This window comes from Prunus avium, chromosome 6, assembly GCF_965620075.1.
Source record: "Prunus avium chromosome 6, drPruAviu1.hap1.1, whole genome shotgun sequence".
NCBI lineage: Eukaryota > Viridiplantae > Streptophyta > Magnoliopsida > Rosales > Rosaceae > Prunus > Prunus avium.
The window spans coordinates 928,157-951,736 of NC_142289.1; the positions used below are offsets into that span (position 1 = coordinate 928,157).

The following is a 23,580-nucleotide window of genomic DNA, read 5'->3' on the forward strand; positions in this document are numbered from 1 at the left end:
CATAGCAAGTTGCAGTCACAAAATCATCCGGGGCCATGAGACATGAGACTGGTTTACAGTTGATTGTGGTTAGGGCTTTTATCTCGTCTATGATGGTTATATAAGTTAGCCAATAATGCAGATTGATTATATGGATAATCAACTCCTGTCTTTGTGTGTTTTAATTCGCGAAGAGGAAAATGCTGTTATTGATTAACAAACATAAACAAAGTATATACACAAAAGTGTGAAGAGAGGTGAGCCCTCACTTAGCCATCTAGTCAAGTAATCATACAGTTTCAAGCTTAGGAAAAATCTGATGCTTTAAATGAGTGGGATCAACTGAAAGTCTAGGAGTTGTTCATCCAACTCCTTGAAGTCACATTATTTAGACCTTTTTCTATTATCACTTATCAGTCTATCAAATCTCAGAACAAAAGAAAACGCCTATCAAGCTCAAGAACTAATACAAACACAAACCAACAAATCATAAACTATGACGCTCTTCCTCATCCGAGTTTACCAACAGCACCCTTCTGCGACTTGGCACAGTATTCGAACAAGCTTCCATCGAAACAGCGCCTCACGGCTTCCTTTGCCAAGTAGCCATGTTCATCTTTCGCAAGAACATACAGAACTCCCCATTCCAGTTTACTTGCAATCCTGCAACAGTATCAGAATTGAATTAACTATACTATGTTTTCGCGGGTGTGTGCGTGTGCTCGAGAGAGGAAGATAGAAAGAGACCAGCCAAAGAAATCAAAGGCGTCACGGTTAGCTTGAGTCATGTGCCAAAGCTCCTTGAAGGTGAGCTTATCAGGCACGGTACAGGCGTACTTGCTGAACAGATTCTCAAGATTTGCCGGAATATACCTGCAGCATACATAGAAGACAACATATACTAAGCTTGCAGTAGCTATAACTTTTAGCCAAAGAAAATGCTGGTATGGAAAGAACTAACAGGATTGCAATTTCATGTGACAGTTTAATGTACATGCAAAGCCCCAATTAGTTTTTACCAATTAACTACCCATGATCCATCCATCCATCATTATTTATTAGGTATGAGCAAAGCAAGTATTCTCATCTCACCTTCCCTCTGTGTCATAGGCCCCTGAGTCACTTCCATGCTTTGCCCGGTGTATGTTTTCGATGTGTATTGCAAAGTAAGGTGAAGGCATCCATGTCTGCAGAAGAAAAAAGGAATTAGCCTTTTGGTGATCAGTTGGCTCTTAAAAGTTACAAAATAGAAAAGGCATTGTCTAACTTACAGGCAGAGTTGCATAACTCATTGCTGCATGGACAAGAACCATGAAAATGAAAGAAGCAACGACATTAAACCCGAGTGCACGAAATCCTGCAAATACTAATTCAAGTCAGATCTGTTGCTGTGTTGTGACAATAAAAAACCTAATACTTAGAAATTTTCGAAATTGATGGATTGATTTATAGCTGTCTAAGCTTACCTCTATATGTCTCGGAAGGGTAGATGATACCATCCTTGTCTTGGTCGAAAAAAGCTGCATGCTGCTGAAGCACAGACATATTACAATGCTTATGTCCCCATGTGCCATTGATGTTCTCCGTATCAGGAGCAGTCATAGCTCTAGGCATGTCTAAATTAAGAAGAAGAAGAAGAAGAAACATTAATAGTTGCTAATTTTTGTACAACTTAAAAGGTAAAATTAAAACAAGTATCGTAATTTAAATAAACAAAACTGAAACTAATTACAAGGCTTGGGGAGCTTGGTCTCCAGATCATTGCGGACCTTCCTCTCCGCGGTGATTGGTGCCTTCTCAGCCACCGTTGCCATGGCTTCCTTCGATACCTGTTGCTCAGTCGCCATCTCTCTCTCTCTCTCTCTCTCTCTCTCTCTCTCTCTCTCTCTCTCTCTCTCTCTTCAGCTACCTACGGAGTACGTACTTAGGTGCACAAGAACTTAATCTGCTCTGTGATTTGTAATCAGATAATTGACCCTGCTCTAATAATTAATGAATTAAACAAACAAACAAACAAGGATTGGAGAAGTGGTAAGAAGCTGATAATTGAGCACAACAAACTCCAAGTGACTCGCAGTGCTTGTCGCAGTTTGACACTTGTACACAAATTTTTTCTTTTTGTATTGTCGATTATATGTCAAATTTTTATTTTGCGAAAAAAAGAGAAGTAATGGTTATTTATTTCAATGTCAATTTAGGTTATCCAATGATAATTAAAGGCTTTGCCTTATGAAGATTGAACCCATACTCGTTGTGGTCTAGTTTTTCTTTTGGGCCTATGTGATGTAACCGAAAAAGAACATTTCTTTGTTCATTATTTTATTTTTGGGTTATAACTTTATAAGGCTTAATTGGTGATTTGTCCCCATAAACTTGTACTTAGTTTTTGATTTATCCTCTATCCTTTTTTTTATATAAAAAAAATAAAAAATTAAGGATATGAATTTCTTTTTTTAATCCAATTTCCCCTATTCCGTTTAATTCCTCAACATTCCATCCAATTTGCTGTTAAATATGAGGGTAAATTGGTTATTTTTATGTTAAAATAAAATAAAAATAATTTAAATTTTGAAATAATAATTATAACACTAAAGTAAAATCTCTCTCTGTCTCTCTCTCTCTCTCCCCAAGCCCTTCTTACCCAAATCCCAACCTCCCATGTCCTCCTCACAAATCACACAACCACCCATTCTCTCTCCCTTGACTTCTCTCCCTGCCCTCATTCCACCCAAAGATCGAACACATCCCATGTAATAACACCAAAACCACCACCATATATTTGAAAAAAAAAACCCAGATGCACATATTTGAACACACAAAAAAAAAAACCAGATCTATTTGTCTATTTTAGCAAAACCCACCCGGGGGAGGGGGGGGGGGGGGTGTGTTGTGGCGAGGTGGGTAACTTTGTGGGTGTCGGGGATGGGCCTGGGGTTTGGGGGGAAGAGAGAGAGTGATGGTTGTGGGGTGGTGGCTGGGAAGCCGCGATGGGTAAAGGGGTGGTCGTGGGTCTGGGGCTGCGTTGCGAAAGGGGAGGCAGCGACGGTGGGGAGGGGGGATGGGTTGCGAACGGGTCTTGGGATGAGTTGCGGGTGGGGAAGGGGGTGGTCAGGTTAGGGGAGAAAAAAAGAGAGCGAAAGGGGGGTATGTGGGTGGGGATAGGTTTCTTTTTTTGTTTTTGTTTTGTTCTCTTTTTCTTTAGTTTTTTTCTAAAAAATATATATTTGTTTTTAATGATTTAATAGAAAATTGGATGAAATGTTGATGATTTAGATGGCATGGGAGAAATTGGAGAAAAAATGTTCATATCTTTAATTTTCTAAAAAAAAAAGAATATGAGATAAATCGAAAGTTAGGTACATATTTAGAGGGCAAGTCACCATTAAAACTTTTAATTTTCTGTTCATTGTTGTAAACAGAAAGAAAAAGCAAGTCACCAGTTAAAACTTTTAATTTTCTGTTCATTGTTGTAAACAGAAAGAAAAAGCGGTGTTATTATTCACAACTATATCCAATTAACTTCTATGAGCAATAAGTAATTGCTAGAAAGAGAAAGTAATAAGTAATGAGGAATGCTAGCAATCTTCTTTTTTGGACATTCTCTATTTTCTTCATGACATGTGTCACTATCCTTACACGTAAAACAATGTCATTAATGTATCATACAAACTATGTTTTGTTTTCCAAATTTACCCTTATTATATGTATTGACTTTCATTTTCTTTCAATTTAACCAGATTTGGTTTTTTTTTTCATAAATTAAAGAAAACATGAAATTCAATACATTTATTAAGGGTAAACTTGGAAAACAAAACATAATTGGTAAGATGCATTAAGAACATTGTTTTAAGGCTGCGTTTGGTTCATGGGAAAAGAATCTTGGGCATGGGAAATCAATTCTTTTCCCATGTTTGGTAAGTCAGGCATGGGAAAGCGATTCCTAGCACATGGGAAAGTAGGAGGGAAAGTGAATCATTCCTTCCTCCTTGGGTTTCACTTTCCCTTCCCATGGGAAAGTAAAACTAGCATTAAATACAATTTTTTTTGACTAATTTGTCATTACTAACAATTCATAATTACAATTTTTATCCAACAATTATTGGTATTTTTTTTTTTTTTTATAAGGGTACAATTGGGAAACTAAACAAAATTTGTTTTCCATTCATACTCAAAACAAACATGGGAAATGAAATAAAGTGATATTTCCGGATCACTTTCCCCGCATTACCAAACATGGGAAAGGAATCAACATTTTCCATCCCTTGGGAAATGACATGGGAAATGATTTCCCATCAAATTCATTCCGTGAACCAAACGGGGCCTAAGTGTAAGGAGAATGACACGTGTGAGAGAAATGAAAAAGATCCAAATAAGAAGGTTAGAGAAAAAATTGTTAACATTCCCCATAAGTAATTGACCAAATCCAGATAAAACTAAGAAATAAGAAGGGAAATTTGCAAGCAGACCCAACCCAAAGCATTGAAGCGTGAATGGGAAATAGCGTAAAAAGGACAAAGAGGGGCCACTTGAGAGAGTGGGTCCCACCAGCTTTGTGTATGGCTGCCATTCAGACCACCACCAAAGTACTCTCCTCAAATCATAACTGTTGATTAATCATCAAATTAATTATAATTAATCCAAACCAACGGCCAGAATCTAAGATCAAAATTCAATGGTGGCAGCTTAACATTTTCCTAGTCATCACAAAGAGAGAGAGAGAGAGAGAGAGAGAGAGAGAGAGAGAGAAAGAGAGACAACAGAAGACAAATACGTTCTTCTCTCTTTCTAGGGAGAGAGGAGGGAGTTCTTGTGATGTGAGATTAAGTCAAGGAGAGAACAGCCGTCGTCATATCATTCCGTGTCTACCAGAATCTTCATAGATAGTTTTCCTCTCTTTTTTTTTTTTTGGCTCGCTTTTCTGCTGCATACCCCCAAAGCTTTCAACTTTGATTCAAAGTCCAGCCTTTGGGATTCAAGTTTCAGTTTTCTCACTCTTGGGTAAGATTGCTCAATTCCCACTATTCTGTTTACATAGATGATTTTTCTGTATAGTTTATATCTCCATATCAGTTTTGTTTTCTCTGAAATTATGGGAAATCAGTATGCTTTCTTGACGTGTTCTGTGCTGTGCTGTCTTTAATTTTGAACAGATCATTTGATTATATGCGGTTTTGCGTAGTTGAGTTCGTTTGCTTTTGCTCTTTGGGTTATTTTTGTGTTATGTGCTTATTGACGTGTTTATGATGCTATGTGGGAGTTTATTGATTATAGTTGTTTAAGGGATTGAAATTATGGATCATTTTTGTGGGGTTGAGATTTGGTCGGTTGGAAAATATCAAAAGTCTTCTGAAAAGTTAATTTCAGTTTGCTTTTAAACTCATATAAATAAATGTTCAATCTCTGCGACTTTGACTTTTGTTTATACCACCGTTGGCCGAGATATGGTGAAAAGACTTTGACCAGCCTCATTCTGTATGTAATTTTCTTCTCACAGGTACCAGCAATCAGCTCATTGGATGATAGTGAATGTGAATATTAGGCTGAATGTGGTTAAAGCTCTCCTTGTGTGTAATGTAGTTTCTGTTATGTTGACAATGAAGAATAACGTTGTGGGAGTGGCTGGGAAGACACTAGTCGGCAGACTTGAGTCGCAAACAATAACGAACATCCATACTGCTCTATTTATTTGAAGATCGGGTGCAAAACGGATGAGTAACTTCGGGTCTTCCAAAGCTATGTCTTCATCATTTCCAAATCTCTCTACCCCTCTTGATGATAAGTATTCCAGATTGCCAGATTCTTTTCAGGTTTCATCACAAAGGGAGAAGACTAGATATTCTATGTTACCACAGGCTTCTTCCCCGGGGCACTTAGTTTCATCATCTTCCAGGCCCAATGATGTTCATTTTTCCTCAGTTTCCCCTTGTGAAAGGCGTTCCCAAAATTCTCCATTCATTTTTAAATTACCAGTTGATGAAAAATCATTGTCACTGACACATTCTTCCCATTCAGAAGTACAACCTACAGCATTGATTAATTACTCTGAAGAAAATAAAGATATTTCCTGGTACCCAGATTCACTTCAGGAATTTCTTCATTTCCCTGAAAATGTCCCTGACCAGAATGGCCTGGTGGATAGTAGTGCTGGTGTCATAACATCTGAGGATCATGCTGAAAAGACCGATTGGTCTGATTGGGATCCATTAATTTCCTTTGATGATGCTCTGGACCCAAACTGGGAGCTTCCCATTGATGTTGATGCAGTGGATCCCAAACCAAAGGTGTGTTTTGATACTTCTATTTGGATGATTACAGTCAGTATTTCCAATAGAGCTAAAACATTTTGATAATTTCATGGCTATTTTATTGTTTAGTGAATAATAATGTGGTATGATATTTTGTTTCTAGTCAGCAGTTTTTGTGACCTTAATATATAGCGACTATTTTGTTTTGACACATCTTTTAGAGACTTCAAAAAATTGAATTTTCACATTGAACTTTACTTCGGGGTTAGTCTGTCTATGTTTACTTATAACTTTAAACATGCCAGGTGTTGAACCCATATTCTGATATCCTGGTGCAGCCGCCCCTGATTCAACAGCATCAGCCAGTTCAATCTGAAGAATTTCGTCCCAGCCCTGAACCATTGTCCACTGCACCTCCAACCAAACCCAGAATGCGTTGGACACAAGAACTTCATGAAGCCTTTGTGGAAGCTGTCAACCAGCTTGATGGGAGTGAACGTGGGTAACTCATGCTACCATGTTTTGTTTTTGGTCATCATGTTATAGTTCTTTATTTCCATGGGTATGAGAAGTGACAGCTTCTTTTGTCATTGGCTAATAACTAACAAACAGGAGCTACTCCTAAGGGTATTTTAAACCTCATGAAAGTTGAAGGCTTGACAATCTATCATGTAAAAAGCCATTTACAGGTATGCGAATATATTTCTATCCTCGATTAGTTCCCTATGACAAGTTGGTGGTTGTTTTATTTGTTTTGCTGGACCTTTTTTTATTATTTTAAATTTCAGAAATATAGAACAGCCAGATACAAACCGGAGTCATCAGAAGGTAAATATTACCTCCTTTGTTATTTATTAGGTGTTTTGCTTGAAACATCTTTGAGGCCTTTGGCTTGCCAAATTGTCATTTATAAAAATGTTTTGATTTCTAGGTGGTTTCTCTAATTAGTCCTCCTGGTAGTTATGAACAGCCTTTTGTGTTGCTTGATGGTTAAACTTTTCTTCAAACTCTTAGAAATACTGAGCTGACTTTCATTTATACATTTCTGTTTCCCCTCACTTCCTATGTTATTGTGTTACAGTATGAAATATACATCATTTGTGTTCCTTTATTATGTCATTATAATCCTCTCTTGTCTGAAAAAGAAGATCCCTATGTGTATGTCTATGCGTGTATGTAGACATCTCTTCGTAAAAGAATCTAGCATTTGAGTTATGAGTAAATTATGTTCTTCTTTCTTTTCTGCCAGGAGCGTGTGAGAAAGTTTCAACTCCGGTTGAAGAAACAAATTCTCTAGACTTGAAAGCGTATGTATTTTTCATTCACCCAGAATATTGAAGCATAAGCATCTCACTCTTTTCTTTTCCTTTACTAATTTATCCCCTCTAGTTTGTGACCATTGCTATACTATGTTATAAAAGTTTCGTGTATTCTCTTTGTTAGCACAAAAGTTTCATTTATTAACCTATGCAACTGGGAATGCTAAGCTTTTCTGCGAGAGATCTGTACTACAATCTATTTGTGAGGTATTAAGTTGAAATCAGGCTTCTCCTTTTGTTGTCCACCTCGTGCAGGAGTTTGGGGATTACTGAAGCATTGCGGTTGCAGGTGGAGCTCCAAAAGCGGCTTCACGAACAACTTGAGGTATGCAGTTGGAAGACACAGATTGCCTTCTCTATTTTCTGTTTAGAATGTGTAACAACTGTTTGCTTGTTGGGAACTGGGTAGGGTGTAAAGAATCAGTGTAATTTACATCTTGAGAGTTCAGTTTTGTTTCTTGTTTAAATTAGTTTTATTGAATAGTAATTTAAATATTCTGTTGATGATTCCATGCGTCTCTCTCTCTCTCTCTTTCTCACACACACACACACACACACACACACATGGGGGAGGGAGAGAGTAAGTGTGTATTGGTTGTTCACTTGTTCTGATGTCATATTTAATTCTTGCAGAACCAAAGAAATTTGCAGTTGCAAATTGAAGAACAAGGCAAGTACCTTGAAAAGATGTTTAAGCAACAGAGAAAGATGGAAGACAGCAGGGTGAAGCCCGCATCATCCACTGTGGATGACCACGCTACTCCACCATCAAATCTTGTGTGTCCTTCCCCTGGAGAGGATAAACCAGAGACCTCCAAACATGACCATGAGAAAACACTAATAAGCGCTAGTAGTGCGAGCACCCCCTTGGAAGAAGGTTCACAAGATGCAAATAGGAAGAAGCAGAAGGCACGAGAAACCGAAAGTCAAGAGGAGCCTGACCACCCAGGTGATGTTGAGTCTGGTACCCAGCCCACAAAACGTGCCAAGAATGGATGAAACATCGGTATAATCGATTGAGTTGCTCCGTATTGAAATCTTATATCATGCATTTTGCTGCTCCAGGAGTTCTCTCGTCCCAGTTTCGGTGGTTTAAACTATAGTTCATGGTTGACCAAAACATAAAACCTTAGTTCATGAGTTTCCTGATTAGCATTCTCTGACTAGGGATGGATTCTTTCTTTCTACGTTGAGAAATGTCACCACCACCTAGAATGATGGGTTTACTTTTTGTGCTTATGAGATGCTTATTATTAATTATTAGATGAAATTGTTCAAAAGTGAATAATTTTTTTTTCTTCTCAAATATGACAATCAGTATCATGTATGTTATGTACAGTAAGTACTATTATGAGATTAATATTCCATTATCTTTTTGGAGCACATGCTAGATTTCTGTTTAGAACCATTGATAATCTGAATTTATCTATATTTTAGTTGAAGAACGGTAAAAAAAACATCACAAGGGAAAAGAAAAAGAAATTATTAAATTTTTTGTCATCTTTTTTGTTTCCCTTTTATATTTAAATAGCCGAATTCAGTTTGTGCCACCTCGATGAATTATTTTTTTTTAAAAAAAGGTTAATTACATTTTTGGTCATTGGGTTTGGCTCGAAATCAAATTTGGTCATCGTAGTTTCAATTTTCTTTCAATTTTCTCACTTTGGTCATCGTATTTGCAGTAGTAAACAAACTGACAGAATTGAAGCATTTGATTGAATTTGTTAACTACTCCAAATACAGTGACCAAATTGGAAAAATTAAAATAATGGTGATTAAATTTGATTTTGAGCCAAATCCCAGTAACTAAAAATGTAATTAACCCAAAAAGAAAATTGAAACCCCATTCATCAAGCCCAAAATCAGAATACTCCATTTATGCATGTCTTCCTCCATGTATGTCTCAACTCGCTCCGCATAGGCCCAAAAAAGCCAGGTCACCACGGCTCATCCCCGAATTGTATAAATCCACCCCAAAATATTCCCGCCATCTCCCTTAAATAAATCCACCTTAAAATATCTTCTTCTCTCAACCGACAGCGCGACGCGACCATGGACATGGAGACCAGCAAAGAAGGCTATTATGAGCTTTTTGTCAAGTGGTACAAGGATCCAGAAGTCCTCCAGATGGTGAAGAAGAGGTTAGTTTCGCCCTCAACTGCAAAAACGACAGACATAATCCTCATTTTACATACATATATCTGATTTAATTTAAATTCTGTGTTTTCCTAGGGTTGCAAGAGCCACGTTGACGACGCATATCGACAACATGGACAACAGCGTCATCGGCAACGTGAACAAGGGTGTAGGTGATATGCCAAAGCAGGAATTGAAGTGGTATGAGAATCCAGAAATCATGGAATTGAAGTGGTATGAGAATCCAAAAATCGTCCAAAATTTGAAGGAAATGTTTGGCGCATTCCTGACCTTACCTCTTTTCTCAGTCGCTGCCCTCAAGGCTTTGGTACATGTCTTTTTTTAAAATAGGATACTTATTTAAAAGAACAAATACTTGTGCATGCACCAACCAATGAGATGAGCCTTTGCATTGTTTTGTGCAGAAATAGATTTGCAGCTAGTCCGTTGGAGCCGAGATCCAGACATATCCAAAATGTTGCGTAATAGGTGGTTTGAGCCTCTGCTGAACGAAGATGGAAAGCCTCAAGGCATCGCTTTCTCTAGGCACTTCCCTCAATGCTGTGGACTTGGTACCTTCTCTTGCTTTTATTCGTGTTTTTATTATTTGTTGTTAGGGGAAACAACATTTAGGCATTTGAAAACAAGTTTACCTATTTTTGTCCACTGATATGTGACATAACTGTACTTGTTTTGTTGGTGTAATTAGCCCACTCAGTTGGGGTGATGGGTGAAAACAACCAAGTCTGAGATAGAAATAAAAGGATTTCGACAACTTTATGAAATTTAGAATGAGGGTATTACCACCTTATTACTCGTGAAACTAGTAAACTATTTCATCTTTATGTCTTTGTTTGTTTTGTTTGGGGGTTTAATTTTCCGTCATAACTTATCCCATATGTTTTTAAATCATTACTATTAATAGTGTAGTTATGTAAAAGAACAAATAATTTATCAATATGAGCTGTTGCATTGTTTCGTGCAGGGACATATTTGCAAGAAGCTTGGCCGACGCGGTGGAATCTGCTTTAGAAGAGTATGGTATCTTATGCACATTGGATCTGCTATGTTATAATAAATGTTGAATATGTAAATATATATATCTATGTGAAATCTACTCTTGATTGATCGGTGGTCAATTCAAATCATGTATGATTGGATGCAGATACTAATTTGTTGTATTTTTAATCACGGTCAGGTTTTTGGTTACATAACAATCAAAACAACCAGGACTACTGACCCAAATATTATTGTCAAGGCCAAGCAGCTTGTTGAACTCTTATCAATGCGTATTCCGGTAAGTGAGGTACAAATTGTAGTCCTTTTTGTTTTTGTTTTTTTTTTCTTTTCTCATCCGCATTCTACAAGTTATTCTGTGGTTTGAAGTAGCTGCTGCTAAGGCAGTAAGGTATTTATTTTTGTAGTTTCAATATAACTTTTATCTCTTTGAAGGCAACAACCGCATCCTACAACAGCATGCTATTAATATTGGTTGTTGCACCAACATTTTGATTTCAGGCAATTAGAGCAGTGACACTGAGTGATATGCACTGCGACATCATCCAGCTTGGGGAAGTAAGTGGGCTTGGCTCAAAATTTGGTATCACGCGGGTGGGTATTGCTTATATATATTGCCTTTCCTTTTTCTTTTCCTTTCCGGTTTCAGCCTTTTAATTTCAGCTGTATGTTTGTACTGTAACATGGTGGTCGTCGGTTAGATCTAGAGCTGTTGTTTAGAGTTGGTCTTTTAGGATTTAGTGAAACAATAATTAATTTGAGGATGATGATGATATGAGGGAGCCTTTGGGTGCTCCGGTCTGGTGTGTATCGCTGACTGGCTGTGATGCTGGAAATATATATACAAATGCAAGCTCAGTTTGTTTCTTTTTGATTATGTGCAGAGACAATATTCGGTGTGGCTGGGACGCCTCACGCATTACTTACATGTAGGTGCATAAAATATTCTTCTAAATCATGCTTTACTTACTAGTCTGTGACTTGATTAGCTAGGTACATTGTTTAATTTTTTCTGTTTGTCGTCTGTCTCAACTTTGAAAATAAGTATAATTGAGATGCAGATACTTGGAGGAGTGGAAGAATTGGATATCTTTTTTCGCGCAACTCTTACAAGCTATTCCGAATATGAATATCATAAAGACATCATTGCCGTTATAGGTTCACCTCTCGGATTACAAGAAATCAGGAAGATCGTGGTAGATGTCATTGTTCATGACGTGGATCCTTCTCCCCGTGTGAATGCGATTTTAACGAGTTCTCAAGCAATGAAGGATCTTAAGGATTTCTATTTATGAAGAATCTCCAGGATTTTGGAGTTATCTAGAATATATTGTTGCTTTTGATTCGAGTGACGAAGAATGTCATGGAGTTATAGTCTCGTTTTAAATGGAACAATTTTAGCACTATGTTGCAAATATTAGCCAGCCTACACTAGTGTAATCAAAACTATATGGCCAACAATTATCACTTAATTATGGATTAATTTTTGCTTAGTACTTTGGACTTTAATCCCCACCTCCAATGAACAATAAGATACTATTTATATTAAATATGCAATCTCAAAATTGCTACTTGTTTTCCAAGCATTGGGGATTTAATTTTATGTTCCAAAAAAATTAAGAAAACAGTAGTTCATATCCCACTTTTTTTAAATGTAATTTTAATTGTTTTATATTTAAAGGATAATCATGATTTATTTTATAAAGAAATTTTAATTATTTGACTAGTATTTTCTAGTAGAACTCTAAAAATCTGTTTAGATAAAATTGTATAGAAAATATTAATATAGATGAAAACAAAAACAATAGTAAAGTTGACACATCGGGTGGAGTATATAGTTTGATAGAATGTCAAATTGTCACGTAAGTCATCAAATTGTTCAAAAGTGTGATTATTTTTTCAATAGTGTGAGCCGTTGCATTGTTTCGTGCAGCAACATTTTTGCAAAAAGCATGGCCGAAGGTGAAATCTGCTTTAAAAGGGTATGGTATCATATGCAGATTGGATGCGCGCGGTATGTCATAATAAATTAATGATGTTTTTGAAATATCTACTCTTGATCAATTGGTGGTTGATTCAAATTATGTATGATTGGATGCAGATACTAATTAACTTGTTTTATTTTTAATCATGTATATATGGTCAGGTTTTTGGTTACATAACAATCAAAACAACCAAGACTACTGACCCGGATATTATTGTCAAGGCCAAGCAGCTTGTTCATCTCTTATCAATACGTATTCCGGTAAATCATGTACAAACGATAGTTGTTTGTTATTTGTCTTTCTCATCTGCATCATCCTTCCTTTCCTATGAGTTATATATTCTGTGGTTTGAATTTGAAATTAAAACTAATAACTCTAAATCAACAAAATACTCTTCTAAATATAAATCTACATCTAAATCATGCTTTACATACTTTACTTACTGATTAGCTAGATTACATGCTTTACAACTTTTGAAAATAAATATAATTGGTCATCCCATGATGGTGTAGATACCTGGAGGACTGGTAGGCTGACGCATCTTTTTTTGCACAACTGTTACATACACTTGTGAATATGGGCAAGACATGATTGTTGTTATAGGTTCATAGTGCGGACTAAAATTTATCAAGAAGATTGTGGTAGATTTCATTGTTCATAATGTGGATCCTTCCCCTCGTATCAATGCCATTTTAAGGATTTTAAAAGTCAGGAAAGATCTTGAGGATTTGCATTTATGAAGAATCTCAACCATTTTGGAGGACCTTGTTTTTGTTGGAGTTATAGTCTCATTTTAATTAGCACTAAATATGTATGTTGCAACATATTAGTAATCGCTTAATTATGGGTTAGTTTTTGTTTACTTTGCACTTTAGCATATAAATCATGTTAAGGCAGGTTGGTTTGGCGGGTACTTGGGTTTTGAATTTGAACAGTTTAATAATTGTATCATGTTATTTTTTTCATTTCCTTTTTCTTTCTCAAATATGACGATCAATATTCAATAATCATGTATGCTATTAGGCCAACATGAGAACAACAGTACGTATAGGTATAGGTATAGCCCATCTATCATGTAGCCCAATTTTGAACAGTATGTATAGATAAAACGGAGTTCGATCTTAATGTCTAGAACACATTCATTGTGAAGCAGTTGCATTCACATTCATTGTTAATGGATGGTTTTACAGTCTTGTTTTGTTTTCTCTGAAATTCAATAACATGACCATAGTTATCAACTCAAGAATTAGCGAATTGCTTATATTTTCTTTACCACCACTCCATAAATAAACACTTTATTTATTTAAGGGCTTTTAATTTTATCACAAACAAATGGTTCTTGAGGTTCATGAAATTATCTTCTTTTATTTTATTTTATTTTATTTTTTGAATTGGATGGCAAATGCACATAGTCCTAATAATTTATGTGGTGTTTTTTGAAAATAAAAAACACAAAAACAAATTAAGGATGAAAAGAGAAAGAACAAATGATTTTTTATTTTTTATTTTTGCTCTGAAAACCAATTATAATAGGCTGGGCAATATGCTTTTGTAATTGGAAATTGGATGTGTTGATGTTGTGTCCCTTCGAACACAAACTGTCAAATTTCACATCGCATCGCAAGTTCGCAACCTTGTTTTTACTAGGTAGGTCCTTCCTCTGCTGCACCCAAAACAAATTTATTAAGCTCACGAAACAGGAACACAGAGAGGGAGAGAGAGAGAGCAAAGAAGATGTTGTTTCAAGTGGGAGGCCAACGGACTCGTCCCACGCTCCTCGAAATGGCGGCTGCTCAGCAGCTCCTCGCCAGTCTTCGCACCGCTCTCACCTATTCCATCGGCGTAAACTCTTCCTCTCTGTACTCTCTTCTTCTTTTTCTCTTTTGTAAAAAATTGATTGTTTACAACTTACTCTCTTTGTTTCTGGGGTTTGGTAGGCTGAGAATGATCTTATCTCTAAATGCTAATTTCAACAAGTATTAGCTTTATGAAGACCCTTCCTCCATAGGGTGTTAGATATGAAGACGAATTCTTTTTGTTGCTCAAGCTAGTTCCCGAAACTCATAGCTTAAGAACTACAGGTTTTGAGATTGTTAGAAGAGCAGATGGATGGCACGTGTTCTAGTTAGAGTTGTTAGAAGTCTGTTAGTTTGTTAAAACGTTGGTTTCTTAGACTAAGACTGTTATTAGATATTGTTTATACCACAATTAACAAGCCAATAAGAACAAGACACGTGGATTAAAAGTGGAATCGGTAAGGTAGCCTTCAGCACCCCTGACTGCTGAGCGCGAAGTAAGTTCCCAAATCCCCTTTGTGGACACGTGGGTCACTCACAACAAATGTCCACAGTCCCACATCCAAATTTAACACAACTTGCACACCTCCCAAAACTTATAAAAGGAGTACAAGTCCCAAAATGGAGGTAACTGGAACTTTCGGCATACTTAGCCATTACTCTGTCCAAATTACTATTCACTCCATACTTTCTTAAGCATCGGAGAGCCTTTGGCCGGTACCACACCGGTGCCCTAGGTCTTACTGAGCGTCAAGATTGAATACGCCCTCCGTTTTAATTTCAGAACTTCCAACAATTTTGGCAATGCTACTTTTGACCAATCATGCATCGAGACACAATCGCAATGGTGAAGAAATGCGACAAATGCCAACAATTTGGTAACGTACCCTACGTACCTGCCGAACCACTTACACCGATCATAAGTCCATGGCCTTTCGCCCAGTGGGGACTTGATCTAATCGGTCCGATGCCGCAAAGAAAGGGGCAGGTTAAGTATGTAGTGGTAGCCGCATATTATTTCACAAAGTAGGTAGAAGTTGAAGCCTTAGAAACCATCACAACAGCAAGAATAGAAGATTTTGTTTGGACCCATATCTGTTGCCGATTCGGCATCCCATACGCCATCATCACCGACAACGGCAAGTAGTTCGATTCAGACCTCTTCAGGCAATTCTGCATTTGCCTCAAAATTAATCTGTTCTTTGCCTCACCAGCCCATCCATAGTCAAACGGTTAGGTCGAGGTCATAAACAAAATTATCAAGAAGCTGATGAAACGACAGTTGGATAGCGCCAAAGGAGCGTGGCCGGAGAAACTTCTCGAAGCACTTTGGGCACATCCTTCATAACATCCACAGGGGAAACCCCCTTCTCTATCGCCTTCGGATCAAAAGTTGTCACCCCAGCCGAGATCGGTGAGGCCTCTTACCGAACGACTAATTTCACAACCAAACCAAATGAGGATCAGCTTGCACTGAACCTTGATATTATCGAGGAACGCCGAGCGGATGCCAATCTTCAGATGGCTCCCCCACTTCTATTCATACATAACAGGCAATAAGAACACACATATCGAAATCAAATACGAGTTAATTGAAATGCCTTTCGGCAATGCTGTTCAAAACAAGTCGCCTTGGGGCGACACTATTGTACAAAAAATAACATATATTACAAACAAACAGATCAGGCGGCTGCACCCTCGACATCTTCCCCATCCTCGGCATCGTCACCTTGACCTACAGCCGCAGCAGCACCCTTGACAGTAGGAGGAGCGTCCTCACCCTAATAATCCTCGATCATCTCCTCTATGACACCTTCTGGCAGAGGAGGAGGGTCGACATCGAAGTTGAGGTTGAGCTTTTGCCCAGGGTTGAAGTGCTTGAAACGGTAGACAAGATCCACTATCTCCAAGCCCACCTCCTTGTCCAAAAGGACGGATGAACGGTACTGTCTAACCGCTTTCCTCACGGCAGCCTCTACCTCGGCAGCCCTGGACCGTTCGATTTCTTCCAAGACAACTCGAACCGCCGCTTCCAATGCTCCACTCATCTCGGCTGGCCCAATAGTATCCTAGGGTTTCCCTGCCGGACAATCATTACTACAGGCCGAGAAGAGGATTCGGCAGCAACGTCCCCACGACCGGACGTGGACGTCTCCAATTGATAGCTGGTGTGCCGATCGGGCACCCATGTGTCCCTCATCAGGAACTCGCAGTATTGGCTCGTGTCGGCGAAGTCAACGCCACTGCTAATGGCACTGCCCTTTCTATATGCAAAACCTTACCCCTACCGAATGAGGGTACATCGCTGACCCTCGAGTTGACAACCTCAACCTCAGTGTCTTCACTATCGGCGCTGTCGAAGCTCAGTGCCTCATTACCAGAATCCCTCTGATCGCCGATGACTACTCATCGAACACATTGGGTTCACTATCGTACCGAGACTCGCTATTAGACATCTACAAATAGAAGAAAGGAAACTAAATGCCATGCACAAAGATCAAATTATGGATTCCTATGGCTGTCGCTACCTACGGCAACTAGACTACCAAACATTCTTCATGTTCATGTATGTTCATAATCTAGTTCAAGCCATAAGGATGCAATTGATCGAAAAAGAGAGGCAGAAAAGCAAAATACCTTGTTGTCACGGCAATGGAAGGGCGTCGGAAACTGCTCCGCCGTAAGACAATCTTCGGAAATTGCCTTGATTGCCGAATGTATCTCGTTGGAAATCTCATTTCACAATGCTCTTAAATCGCTATCACAAACGCAAGTGACTCCTCCATCCGGAGTCGCCCCTATTTATAGGGGAAGAAATCAACCAATGTGCCTCGGAAAACCCTACCAGCGCCATTATTGCTTCGCTCCGCATGCGTGCTTCGACGCGTGGCACCAATAAGAGGTGGAGGCTACCCGCACGCTGGGTGCATAAGATGAAGCGTCAACCAATGTAGTCGATCCAACTTCTCCAGCTGCCTACCCCGATCAGGAACCCAAACGTCAACCGTACCATAAGAATGATCGGGAACCCACCAATGGTGCTAATCGTTTCTGAACATACAGCATGTTGCTAGATTCTTGGTCATACCATTCGGAACGACGTTAGATCGAGCGACACAGATTGAAACATACGACCTTTGGGGAGTCTAGAACATGAGTAAAAAAGATCAAACACAAAATCAAAATGGGGCCTCCGCCTCTTACTCCATATTGGGGTGCCGAACGGCACCGTGCAGAATAAAGAGAATGAGTTGAAACTTCGGCCAGCCGAGGATACCGAAGATAAAAACCAAATCCCCAACCAATAAGTCTTCTCAGATGGGAACTTGGGGGACTCCTGTTTATACCACAATTAACAATCCAATAAGGAGAAGACACGTGGATTAAAAGTGGAATCGGTAAGGTAGCCTTCGGCACCCCTGATTGCCGAGCGCAAAACAAGTTCCCAAATACCCTTTATGGATATGTGGGTCACTCACAACAAATGAACACAGTCCCACATCGAAATCTAACTCAACTTGCACACCTCCCAAGACTCATAAAAGGGGCACAAGTCCCAAAATGAAGGTAACTGGAACTTTCAGCATACTTAGCCATTACTCTGTCCATATTACTATTCACTCCGTACTTACTTAAGCATCGGAGAGCCTTCCGACGATACCACACTAGTGCCCTAGGTCTTACTGAGCGTTCTCATTTTTGTAGATCGATCGCTCTACCGAGGCCCAGAGCACTCCGTAGGCCAAATCATCACTAAGTTAGGCCCAAAAGTGCCGAACCACTTTTTTGCATCAACAAGTTGGAACAACCGTCCCGTACTAAATTGTTCGTGGAATAAATAGTAAGAAATCTGGGATGGTAGAGTGTAGTCCAGTGAATTTGCCGAAGACTTTCTCTTGAGCAATCTCATATTTCTCTTCAACTCTTCCACCTTAGAGAATGGTAGAGTGTAGTCCAGTGAATTACAGCTCGTATCATATGGCAAGGTTGGTGAGAAGCGTTAAGGGACGACCTCCAAAATCTCGCCATTGCGAACATTATGCTGGGAGAAGGACATGTCCTCATCCAACACGCAGCAGTTATTGGCAAAGATATAAAATTCGGGCACATAGGTCATCAGCGTCACCCGCTCCCTCAGCAGCTGTATGCGATTTGATTTGGTGACTTCCACCGGCACCATAAAAATTTACATGCAAGAAACCACAAAAATAAAACCCTGGCTGTTGTAATTAAAGATTTGCAAGAAACCAAGAGCAGACGAATAATTTATAAAAAAAAAAAAAAAAAATCAAGAAACTATAGTTACCCGTAATTGGTCTTATTATAATCAATCACATTCACATCACCAAACGCTCCTCCCTCACGATTTAGAGTCCAAAAGAAATAAAACCACAAAAGAGTGATTTCGTGCAAGAAACCAAGTCATAAATGCATGAAAATATGCATAGAAGAACAATCAATACTTACATCTGGGCCCCAAAAATTACTTTTTCCGCAATAGTAGTGTTGTAGTGAATGGTGGACTTTGGGGGAATATCATGGAAGACAATCTCACACTCATTGTCAAGTAATTCTTCCTTAAAATATAGTTCTACAAGTTGAATGGGCATTGCATGAGGAAGATTAATAAGTGGCTTCAGTTTGGTCTTGTTGTCTCGAACACGCTCATTGGGCAATACTTGCAAACAATGGTTTACCGCTTCTTCGTTAGCTTTTTCTCTCAAATTCAGAAACATGGTCATGGCGAATATACAAAGTTGATAATAGAACATTTATTAAAGAATGAAGAAGAAAACATAAGAATGAAAAAGAAAGTAGAGAGCAAAAAATTCAGAATTGTGTATTGATTTTCTTGATTTTAACAATATATCTTATATCTGTTGATGCAAAAATGAGAATGCTCGGTAAGACCTAAGGCATCGGTGTGGTACCGGCCGAAGGCTCTTCGATGCTTAAGTAAGTATGAAGTGAATAGTAATATGAACAAAGTAATGGCTAAGTATGCCGAAAGTTCCAGTTACCTCCATTTGAGACTTGTGCCCCTTTTATGAGTCTTGGGAGGTGTGCAAGTTGTGTTAGATTTCGATGTGGGACTGTGGACATTTGTTGTGAGTGACCCACATGTCCACAAAGGGTATTTGGTAACTTGTTTTGCGCTCGGAAATCAGGGGTGCCGAAGGCTACCTTACCGATTCCACTTTTAATCCACGTGTCTTGTCCTTATTGGCTTGTTAATTGTGGTATAAACAGGAGTCCCCCAAGTTCCCATATGAGAAGACTTATTGGTTGGGGACTTGGTTTTTATCTTCGGTATCCCCGGCTGGCCGAAGTTTCAACTCATTCTCTTTATTCTGCACGGTGCCGTTCGGCACCCCCATATGTAGTAAGAGGCAGAGGCCCCATTTTGGTTTCGTCTTTGATCTTTTTTACTCATGTTCTGGGCTCCCCAAAGGTCGTATGTTTCGATCCTTGTCGTTCAGTCTAATGTCGTTCCGAACGATATGACCAAGAATCTGGCAACATGCTGTATGTTCAGAAATGATCAGCACCGTTGGTGGGCTCCTGATCATTCTGATGGTACCGTTGACGTTTGGGTTTCTGATTGGGGTAGGCAGTTGGAGAAGTTGGATTGACTACATTGGTTGACGCTTCGTCTTCTGTGCCTAGCGTGCATGTAACCTCCACCTTTGATTGGTGCCACGCGTCGGAGCACGCATGCGGAGCGAAGTAATAATGGCATCGGTTGGGTTTTCGAGGTGTACCGGTTGATTCCTTCCCCTATGAATAGGGATGACTTCGGATGGAGGAGTCACTTGTGTTTGTGAGAGCGATTTGAGAGCATTATGAAAGGAGATTTCCAGCGAGATACATTCGGCAATCAAGGTGATTTCCGGCGAAGCGATTTCCGACGCCCTTCCATTGCCGTGATAACAAGGTATTTTGCTTTTCTGCCTCTCTTTTTCGATAAATTGCATCCTTATGGCTTGAATTAGATTATGAACATACATGAACATGAAGAACGTTCGGTAGTCTAGTTGCCATAGGTTGCGACAACCATAGGAATCCATAGTTTGATCTTTGTGCATGAAATTTAGTTTCCTTTATTCTGTTTATAGATCTCCGATAGTGAGTCTCGGTACGATAGTGAACCCAATGCATTCGATAAGGAGTCATCGGACAATCAGAGGGATTCTGGTAGTGAGGCACTGAGCTTCGACAATGCCGATAGTGAAGACACCGAGGTTGAGGTCGTCGGCGAGAGGGTCAGCGTTATTCCCTCATTCGGTAGGGGTAAGGTTCTATCTACATAAAGGGCAGTGCCGTTAGCTGTGGCGTTGACTGCGCTAGCATGAGACAATACTGCGAGTTCCCAATGAGGGACACGCAGGTGCCCGATTGGCATGCCAGCTGTCCATCGGAGACATCCACGTCCGGCCGTGGGGACGTTGCTGCCGAATCGTCTTCTCGGTATGTGGTAACGATTATCCAGCAGGGAAACCTTAGGATACCTTTGGGCTAGCCCAATGAATTCTTGTTCGGGGTAGACTACCTAGAGCCGAACAAGATTACCGAAGCAGAGCTAGCTAAGTACCGTGCCGAATACTGGATCCTGGATTCGGTGAAATGGAGGATTCCGGGGGCCACTGAATCTTTGAGAAATCCGAAGGATGGTGAAGTTGTCTTCTTCACGGACATCCTGAAGCAAGGGGTTCGGCTACTACTGCAGCCTCCGGTTCAGAGGATCTTAGCCCATCTGGGCTATGCTCCAGGATAGTACAATCCCAACTTATGGGTGGCTTTGATGGGGGTTGTTATCGCCTTCGGGCTTGCCGAAGAAGAGGAGTCGTCGTATGAGAAATTCTTCTACTTGTACAGCGTATACCTTATGTATGTTCTTCTTCACTCGCTCAACTTTCTTCTTCGTGCACCTTCTCCTATTTCGTGCAGCAACATTTTTGCAAGAAGCTTGGCCGAAGGTGAAATTTGCTTTAAAAGAGTATGGTATCATATGCAAATTGGATGTGTTATGTCATAATAAATTAATGTTGTTTTTGAAACATCTACTCTTGATCAATCGGTGGTTGATTCAAATTATGTATGATTGGATGCAGATACTAATTAACTTGTTTTATTTTTAATCATGTATGGTCAGGTTTTTGGTTACATAACAATCAAAACAACCAAGCTTGTTGACCTGGATATTATTGTCAAGGCCAAGCAGCTTGTTCATCTCTTATCAATACGTATTCCGACAAATCGGGTACAAACGGTAGTTAACTCTTTGTGATTTGTGTTTCTCATCTGCATCATCCTTCCTTTCCTATGAGTTATATATTCTGTGGTTTGCATATGAATTTGAAGTAGCTAGCTGCTGCTAAGGCAGTAAGGTGTTAATGCATTTGTAGTTTCAATGTAACTCTGATATTTTCAACTTTGAAGGCAACAAACAGCATAGCATATTAGCATACTATTAAATTAATATTGGTTTGATTTCAGGCAATTAGAGTACTGACATTGAGTGATATGCACGACGACATCATCTAGCTTAGGGATGAGGAAATAAGTGGGCTTTGCTCAAAATTGGGCATATTTTTACTCACCACTTCAACCTAAGGTGTACCCTCACCACCCATCTCAACACTTCGCACGTGTCCCTTGTCATATCCATAATTAACTATTTACTTTGTATTTATGCAACCATGGTTATGTCAATAGACACGTATCAAATATTGAGAAGAGTGGTGAGGGTACATGTTTAGTTAAAGTGGTGAGCAAAAATGCTCCAGCTCAAAATTTGGTGTCACGCATGTGGGTATTGCTAATTTATTTGCTTATATATAATATAATATATTGCCCTTTGATTGTGTGCATGCAGTGGCAATATTCAGAGCAGCTGGTTCGCTTCAGGCATCACTTAAATGTAGGTGCATAAAATTAAAACTAATAACAAAATACTCTTCTAAATATAAATCTACATCTAAAATATGCTTTACATACTTTACTTATTGATTAGCTAGATTACATGCTTTACAACTTTTGAAAATAAATATAATTGGCCATCCCATGATGATGTAGATACTTGGAGGACTGGTAGGCTACCGTATCTTTTTCTACGCAACTATTACATACACTTCTGAAGATGGGCAAGACATGATTAGCTAGACTAAAATTTATCAAGAAGATCGTGATAGATTTCATTGTTCATAACGTCGATCCTTCTCCCCGTGTCAGTGCCATTTTAAGGAATTTAAAAGTCAGAAAGGATCTTGAGGATTTGCATTTGTGAAGAATCTCAACCATTTTGAAGGACCTTGTTCTTGTTGGAGTTATAGTCTAGTTTTAGTTAGCACTAAATATCATATTAGCAATCGCTTAATTATGGGTTAGTTTTTGTTTACTTTGGACTTTAGCATATAAATCATGTTAGTATTGGCGGGTACTTGGGTTTTGAATTTGAATAGTTTAATAATTAGTATCATGTTTTTTCTATAAAAAATTTCCTTTTTATGCTTATGAGACTATGAGTGCATGTTATTGTTATATGGAATACCTTTTTTTCTTTGGGAGATTCATTATTATACCCAATAAAGGATCCTAAATTATAAAAACACCATATATAAAATGGACTTTAGAAACACATCCAAAGCCCATTTATAACATAACAAAAAGGCTTTTAACTTATTTTAAATTACAAAATTGTCATTGATTTCTTAAAACTAACTCAACCCCAAAACCTCATTAAAAAGTCCAAAATACTCAATAGGACATCAAAGTAATTTAATAATCAAAATTAAATTCAATAGGGTCAGCTGTCATTTTTTGAGTTTTTTTTTTTGTTTGTTTATAGAAATTAAATGGTGTAGAGTTTATCTATAATATTAGTGCTAAGAATGGGTATATGACTAAATATCTCTTTTTCTTTCTCAAGTATGACAATCAATAATCATGTAGGCCTACATGAGAACATCCCAGTATGTATAGGCATAGCCCATCTATCATGCAGCCCAATTGTGAACAGTATGTATAGATAAAACTCCAGCCAAAATTTCTAGAACACATTCATTGTTAATGGATGGTTTAACAGTCTTGTTTTGTTTTCTCT

The 23,580-nt window shown here is 38.7% G+C and overlaps 3 protein-coding genes across 5 annotated transcripts; 2 read left to right on the forward strand and 1 right to left on the reverse strand.

Annotated features, from left to right (window-relative positions):
* Window positions 1-296: 296 nt before the first annotated feature.
* Window positions 297-1,958, reverse strand: LOC110754357 (peroxygenase). The gene is made up of 6 exons (XM_021955416.2): window positions 1,712-1,958; window positions 1,446-1,595; window positions 1,251-1,336; window positions 1,072-1,166; window positions 727-852; window positions 297-642 (listed from the first exon to the last, which is right to left on the reverse strand). The coding sequence occupies exons 1-6, from the start codon at window positions 1,824-1,826 to the stop codon at window positions 489-491; spliced, it is 726 nt and encodes a 241-aa protein (XP_021811108.1). The 5' UTR covers window positions 1,827-1,958; the 3' UTR covers window positions 297-488.
* Window positions 1,959-4,707: 2,749 nt separating this feature from the next.
* On the forward strand, window positions 4,708-8,926 carry LOC110754316 (Homeodomain-like superfamily protein). Of its 2 annotated transcripts, none has more exons than XM_021955375.2 (8): window positions 4,708-4,977; window positions 5,474-6,260; window positions 6,563-6,722; window positions 6,837-6,913; window positions 7,013-7,052; window positions 7,474-7,531; window positions 7,799-7,868; window positions 8,177-8,926. In XM_021955375.2, exons 2-8 carry the CDS (start codon window positions 5,688-5,690, stop codon window positions 8,540-8,542), a joined length of 1,344 nt encoding a protein of 447 aa, XP_021811067.1. In that variant the 5' UTR covers window positions 4,708-4,977; window positions 5,474-5,687; the 3' UTR covers window positions 8,543-8,926. The 2 variants fall into 2 exon arrangements, with proteins under 2 accessions (XP_021811067.1, XP_021811066.1); XM_021955374.2 differs by having other exon boundaries at window positions 4,711-4,977; window positions 6,530-6,722.
* A 1,845-nt stretch (window positions 8,927-10,771) lies between these two features.
* Window positions 10,772-12,205, forward strand: LOC110747946 (uncharacterized). 2 transcript variants are annotated; one of them, XM_088253925.1, is made up of 4 exons: window positions 10,772-10,985; window positions 11,198-11,290; window positions 11,581-11,625; window positions 11,758-12,205. In XM_088253925.1, exons 1-4 carry the CDS (start codon window positions 10,827-10,829, stop codon window positions 11,989-11,991), a joined length of 531 nt encoding a protein of 176 aa, XP_088110051.1. In that variant the 5' UTR covers window positions 10,772-10,826; the 3' UTR covers window positions 11,992-12,205. The 2 variants fall into 2 exon arrangements, with proteins under 2 accessions (XP_088110051.1, XP_088110052.1); XM_088253926.1 differs by having other exon boundaries at window positions 10,775-10,976.
* The last annotated feature ends 11,375 nt before the right edge of the window (window positions 12,206-23,580 follow it).

Excerpts from the sequence above, each read along its gene's own strand:
- LOC110754357 (XM_021955416.2), bottom strand. The coding sequence starts at position 1,826 with ATGGCGACTGAGCAACAGGTATCGAAGGAAGCCATGGCAACGGTGGCT. Across the intron at positions 1,337-1,445 it reads CCCTTCCGAGACATATAGAG|GATTTCGTGCACTCGGGTTT; the intron begins GTAAGCTTAGAC and ends TAGTATTTGCAG. Across the intron at positions 643-726 it reads GCCTTTGATTTCTTTGGCTG|GATTGCAAGTAAACTGGAAT; the intron begins GTCTCTTTCTAT and ends ATACTGTTGCAG.
- LOC110754316 (XM_021955374.2), top strand. The coding sequence starts at position 5,688 with ATGAGTAACTTCGGGTCTTCCAAAGCTATGTCTTCATCATTTCCAAAT. Across the intron at positions 6,261-6,529 it reads CAGTGGATCCCAAACCAAAG|GTGTTGAACCCATATTCTGA; the intron begins GTGTGTTTTGAT and ends TAAACATGCCAG. Across the intron at positions 7,053-7,473 it reads CAAACCGGAGTCATCAGAAG|GAGCGTGTGAGAAAGTTTCA; the intron begins GTAAATATTACC and ends CTTTTCTGCCAG.
- LOC110747946 (XM_088253925.1), top strand. The coding sequence starts at position 10,827 with ATGTATGATTGGATGCAGATACTAATTTGTTGTATTTTTAATCACGGT. Across the intron at positions 10,986-11,197 it reads TGCGTATTCCGGTAAGTGAG|GCAATTAGAGCAGTGACACT; the intron begins GTACAAATTGTA and ends TTTTGATTTCAG. Across the intron at positions 11,291-11,580 it reads CAAAATTTGGTATCACGCGG|AGACAATATTCGGTGTGGCT; the intron begins GTGGGTATTGCT and ends GATTATGTGCAG.